The sequence below is a fragment of the Apis mellifera genome, linkage group LG1 (assembly GCF_003254395.2).
Source record: "Apis mellifera strain DH4 linkage group LG1, Amel_HAv3.1, whole genome shotgun sequence".
In the NCBI taxonomy this organism is placed as follows: Eukaryota; Metazoa; Arthropoda; class Insecta; order Hymenoptera; family Apidae; genus Apis; species Apis mellifera.
Genome location: NC_037638.1, coordinates 5,361,983 through 5,368,563, shown reverse-complemented (window position 1 = coordinate 5,368,563; position 6,581 = coordinate 5,361,983). Strand labels below are relative to the sequence as shown.

At 20.0% G+C, this 6,581-nt stretch overlaps 1 protein-coding gene across 2 annotated transcripts; it reads right to left on the bottom strand.

Moving 5' to 3' along the window:
* Nucleotides 1-3,145: 3,145 nt before the first annotated feature.
* LOC727596 (malectin) lies at nucleotides 3,146-5,928 on the bottom strand. 2 transcript variants are annotated; one of them, XM_026446341.1, is made up of 5 exons: nucleotides 5,803-5,928; nucleotides 3,908-4,290; nucleotides 3,638-3,820; nucleotides 3,488-3,545; nucleotides 3,146-3,413 (listed from the first exon to the last, which is right to left on the bottom strand). In XM_026446341.1, exons 2-5 carry the CDS (start codon nucleotides 4,262-4,264, stop codon nucleotides 3,205-3,207), a joined length of 807 nt encoding a protein of 268 aa, XP_026302126.1. In that variant the 5' UTR covers nucleotides 4,265-4,290; nucleotides 5,803-5,928; the 3' UTR covers nucleotides 3,146-3,204. The 2 variants fall into 2 exon arrangements, with proteins under 2 accessions (XP_026302126.1, XP_006563359.1); XM_006563296.3 differs by lacking the exon at nucleotides 5,803-5,928 and having other exon boundaries at nucleotides 3,908-4,463.
* Between the last annotated feature and the right edge of the window lie 653 nt (nucleotides 5,929-6,581).

Here is a 6,581-nt window from a genome sequence, read left to right as displayed (position 1 = left end):
GTAAAATTATGTCGAATATCTCAATATATTATAATAAAAAAATTGAAGATAAACAATATTAAGTCAAAATATATTATCAGTCAATTAAATCAAAATTCTGATATTTTTAAATTTAATGTCATAGCCAAATAATATCAATTTTATTTTATTATAAATATTAATAAATCTATTATCAAATATGATTTATTTTTTGTTTTAAAAAGTAATAATATATCCAATTTTTTTCTTAAATAATATTGAATAAATAATATTTTACATTAATTTTTTTCTAATTGATTTTAAAATTAAATGTAATTTCACTTAATTCTTCTATAAAATATATTATAATTTATAATTATATTTATAACTTAAATTTATTTATTTATGACAATTCGATTTATTATTAAAAAAAACTTTGATACTCTTAATCATTTTAATCGACTTTTCTATCTTTTGTTGAATTATCATTCTGAACTTTGCTGTTCCAGACCAAATTTATCTTTTTCATCAATGAATCATGTAATATAAAAGTATATCGTACTAGTCAGTCTATAATATAATATTTTGAGAACAACTTTTTTTTATAATTATGAATCATTTTTTTTTATAATCCACTTTATGATCCATTATGATGAAGTAACATTTTTTATGATTGATTTTCATATAAATTAATAAATATGTTTGTTGAAAAAAAAATTGAACATAATGAATTATATATATTATTAAATATTTTTTTACATCATTAAAAATTTTCAATGACTTTAAATTAAGTTATATAATCATTGTTATACTATACATTTAAAATAATATTTCTTGTTTTTAAAGTATTCGCTATCGATATTGATCAAATTAAAAATGTTCGTATCATTAAGATTTTTTGATACATTATCATTATAATTTTTAAGAATACTTATTTTTAATGCGTTTATTATTTTATTATTTATTTATATTTATTTATACATTTTTGAAAATAATATGAAAAGAAAATTGTCAAACATTTTAATAAATTAATAAGAATTTTTTTTAAACGAATGATGAATGACTATTTAATTCGGCAAATTAAAAGAAAAAAATTAAGATCACTCAAATATATTTCAAATAAAAATACAAGATTCGCACTTCAGATTCTTTTTCCCAAGGGATGATTGCCACTCGAGACTTAGGGCTCGGGGTTTCGGATGCATAAGCACGGCCTTGAATTGACAGTTAATTGCCAGTGATGACCATACATCAAAGGCCTAGACGATCAGAGATCACGTGATCTTCCGTTTCATATAGGATGAATGAGCTTATTCCCATTAAGAACAGGCCAGTCGTACGTACACATATGTACGTACTACCTTTCGCAGTACTCGACAGTCAATTGAACTTGTTGTAAGTGCTTTCTTCTGTTCATCGGTGCAAATCATACGATCGATCATCAACCGCATCCTGAGGTGGATTTGCGATACTGATTCCTTATGACACTTTCACAAACTTTGTTTTATATATGAACATAGATAATACATAAAATAGACGTAATTAGAAACGAGATATAAGATATATTTGCAAAATTTTATTATAGATTAGATAGAGAATATTGTCTTATCATCTAATGCATTTTTATATAAATGCGTTCAAAGACTTTTAATTAAAATAGCTTTATATTTTACATTTTAATATGGAAACATATTAAAATATATGTATAATATACATGAAAATAGATAAACATATATTATAATATAAAAATTGGATAAAATAGATTCTATTGAAATTTTAAATCAATAGACTAAACAAAGAAAACGTAAAGTTCATTAGATATCGAAATCATTTCTTAAATAAATTGCATAAATTTCACAGAACAAGTATAGACAAGAAAAGCAAATAGAACAGGGATAGAGATAAAATAAAAATTTGAAATTCAACGCCATCTTCAGAATGGCGCAAATGAAATTCATAATAAAAATAGAAAATAATTGAAGAAATATAGAAATAAGAATATAGGATAAAAATTAATTATTAATGCTATCTTTTGATCAACAAATCTTTCAAAATCTTTCAAAATAAGATAAAATAGAACATTCGAGAAATGATACTGAATTTTCATATCTTCTTGTGTCTTTCGTCAAGAGATGGTGCTAGCAGTTAATTACTTTATATCTATTCTTCTCTTAGTATTTTTTATTCTTTCTTTTTAATTCTTTATAATTTTTATTTCCTTATTTCTATTTTCCTTGATAACATAATACATAATAGATAATATTATATAATATTTATTGTCATTTATGATAATAGGAAGAAATAGGAAAAAAGAATAATTAAATTGATATATATAAATTAATATTATATAAAATATAAAAAAAAATTAAACAAAAAGGTATAGGAAACTATAAATGAAAATATATATTAGAAAAAAATGACTCTATTGAATAATAATAACAGCTTTATTTTTTCTGATTTGCAAAAAATTCAAATACTTTGGTATTTTATGGACTGTTGGGTTCATTTTCATTTTTAACAAAGTGTATAAAAGTATATTAAATTTCTTACATAAAAGATATCCGAAACATAATTAAAATAATAATTTCCTTAATTTTCTACAATAAATTAATCATAAATTTCATTTATAACATTTTATGTGCATGTACTAAAATAAAGTACTTAGATTTATTGTACTGTATGTCTTTATATATTATTTCCCCTTAATTTCTCCCGTAATATTTTTTCTGAAAATCAAAATTTCTGATAATCAAAATTATCAGACATATTTTAAATTATATTCTAATTTCTCTAAAATTAATAAATTGTTAATAAATATATATTATAATTATAAATATATATTTCTTTGTAATATATTCAAAATCAAATAGTGAAAGAAAAGGTGATGTGTAAACTTTTGTGCAAATAATTATTTCATATCTAATAATAAAAATTAAATAAATCGCGAGTGAACACATTATTAAAACAGTAACAAAAGTCACATGATTACACAACTTTTCACCTTTTCTATATCTTTAATTTCGTTCCTAATTTAAATTATTTATTGTACAAAAACATATATAGATATGTTCATTTGATTAAATTAATTATAAACAGTTTTAATAATAAATGGTGACAGTTTAAAAATCAAAAATATTTCCACTATTTACACAATCAACATAGGCAAATTTCCACACGCTAAACTTACCTAAGCTGATTAAATTATATTTTTTAAGTACAAGGCATTTATGTGCAAAATTTTACCACCTATAATTTACATAGGCAAAATAATAAAGGAATAAATGCCCCAAGAGCTACAAAAACTGGTAACATTACTGAAGAATCATCGATTGAATAAGGATCTGGAGTTCTAGGACCACTAGTATGTCGACTACGAACTGTAGACTCTTCCTCATCTTCTTGTATATTATGATATTCTTCTGGTTCTTGAGGAATTGGGCCCAATTGTGGTATATCTACAAAAATATTAAAAAATAATTGTTATATTTATTTTAAAAGTTTACAAATATTACAAGAATTCAAACAATACCTTCTATATTTCCTTTCACCACTGCAATAGCATTTATCTTTGGATTATCTCTATAACCCTACAATTAATTAATTAAAATTAATATTTCAGTTAAATTATATAAAATGAGTCAAATACTATGAATTATATTAAATATTATAAGTATATTACTTTTATAAATTCAACTCTAATTTTTCCAGCTAATATGTCAGATTCTTCATCATTATATATTAATTTTCCAGCTTGAACTTTAAATGATATATATTCATCATGTGCTATACCACGTCCAACTCTCTCAAAAATATCTAAATCAGTAACAACAGTATGATCTCCATTTAATACAACATCAAATACCTAAGAAATATAATCATTTAAAATCATATTCAACAAGCATTACAATATAACTATAAAAATAAAGTTTTTATTTTTATTAAACATTACCTTCATATTAGGAGAGTTAAAATAAACTTCACAAAATTTTAATATCATAACATAATCTCCATCTTCATTTATTGGAATATCATATCCAAATGTGCTATGATGATAACGTTCAGTTTGATACAAAATTTGGTCAATAGTATTTACTCGACCAATAATTAACTGCTTGCCATAATCAGATGCAGTTCCAACTTTATTCATTAAAGGATCTCTAGTATAACGAATTCCATAACTGTCAGTATGTGTATCTCCACCAGCATTTATTGCATATATTACTTCTAAACTTTGCAAACTTTGTACACAAACGGTAAACAATAACATTGATATTGTCAAAAAGTATATTTCCCATCTCGCAGTCATACTTTTTATTATATATTAATGTTCAACTGTTTCGATATAACAATATAATCATAACTTACTGCAATTTTTTGTAACCGGCAAAGGAGGTTATATTTAAAGTGGAAAGATATTCAAAGTTAAGAACATATTGATGTTACATATGAAGAAATTTCGAATTCATTCAATTAAATTAAATTCTATATAAAATAATATCAAAATATTATACCCTATCTTTTTTATTAATAAATGTCATAGTCTTGAATCACGAATTATATATTATCAAACAATCACGTTAGTATTATGTAGCCGGTATACATGTAAAACTGCCTTTAATGATAAATTTATTAATAAAATTTAATATTTCATATTTATATATATTTAATATAAAATATATATATATCATAAATATTAAATTATAATAATTTATAACAAAATAATTAATATAATAAAATTTAATTCATATTTAGTAAAATAAAATTGAATATAATATACAGATTTATTATCTTATATTCTTATAATATTTATTATTTATTTAATTTCTAATTAAATATATATATAAAATTTAAATTTTTTTTAAGTTAAGTTAGTAAATAGTAAATAGTTTTAATTATATACATATTGTATATGTGTAATTATATACATATATGTAATAAAATATAAATAATTTTTTTATATTGAAATAATTATATTAAAATAAAAAATTTTTTTATTATTATTATGCAATTTTTTAAATCAAATCATTTTTTTTAGACTATAATTTTTTTTAATTTGTATCCATTTAAAATTATTTATTTCATATTTTCATATTTCAATATTTTCTGTGATATTTAAAAAAATATTAAATATATTGTCCTATGCAATATGTTTATTTTTAAATAAAAGATAAAATTTATAAATTTTAAAGTTTCTTTTCTATCAATATATTTAGTATTTAATAAATATCAATAAAATTTATTATTATATCCATATAAAATTGGTTATTATATTCATATAAATATATATAAAAATATATTATTTAGAAAATCATTACCATTTGTTAGAAGAAGCTTTTTTTTTTTGAAAATAAATCTTATAATGGTTATAATATAAATTAGAAATTTTTGAAAAAATTAATATTAATCATGAGATGAATAATAAAAATGAATTCATTTTCGTACAATGTATTGGTATATATTATTTCATTAATAATTTCATTATGAATCTTAAAAACAAAATAAGATAAATTTTTATAAATCAAATGTTTTTTAAAAATCTTAATTAAAATGGTAAATAATATGATATTAATATAATGACATATGATGACTGTATATTTTACTAACTTCGTCAAAATAATTTTATTTATTATAATTTAATAATTATTTTAAAAAATAAAAAAATATAAAATAATATAACAAAGAAAATGAGATTTTTAATTAATAAGAAATAAAATTATATTTTAGATAAAATTCAAATTCATATAATTCAACGTTCATTCAAACGTTCAAATGTTCAAAAAATCTTTCAAATATATATTTTTTCGATATAAAATATACAACAAAAGTATATTATTTTAAAATTGCCTTTAATAAATAAAAAAGTACACGCAGAAATGTCTTAAACACACTCGCGTAGTATTAACAGTGTATTGAACGGATATGGCATAACTACGCAAGAATATACTGGAAGTTTCTACGGAACAAGCGAACACTACTGCAATGCTTATGATCATCGATTTTCTACATTGTGCTTTGTCGCATAGATTGTACCGCCAAAAGTAATTTTAATAATATTCAATGAATTTATACAATATCTTGACAAATTAGAACTCATAAATATCATTTTTATCGTAATATTGCGATTAAATACATTTCAATATAATTGATATCGATAAATAAATTTTACATATGATTTTTACATAATTTTATATTTTTATATTATTAAATGAAATTAAATTTCTTATATAAAAATCAAATACTTATATTATATTATAAAATATTTTATAATATAACTTTTTTAATATATATTTTCTATAAAATAAAATTTTATATATTAATTTTTTGATATGTTTTTCGTAAATAAATTAAAGTATACAATAAAAACAATTTTTTTTACATTTATTTTATTGCTTCTACTTTTTAAACTTTTTTAATATATAATTTTTAATTAATCTTTGTATTAAAATGTTATATATACATATATGTACATATGTAAGTTATATATATATGCGTCACAATTGACGCAAAATGTACATGTCATGTTCTTTATATACGCATATAAATTTCAAAAAAATTTATAATTTTATTGCATAGTAAAAGATAGAAAATTTTATATAAATAAATTTTTTCTGTTTTTAATTCTA

Coding starts and splice junctions, on each gene's coding strand:
- LOC727596 (XM_026446341.1), bottom strand. CDS start 4,264: ATGACTGCGAGATGGGAAATATACTTTTTGACAATATCAATGTTATTG. Junction 3,821..3,907: donor TTAACTCTCCTAATATGAAG/GTAATGTTTAAT, acceptor TATATTTCTTAG/GTATTTGATGTTGTATTAAA. Junction 3,414..3,487: donor GGTGAAAGGAAATATAGAAG/GTATTGTTTGAA, acceptor ATATTTTTGTAG/ATATACCACAATTGGGCCCA.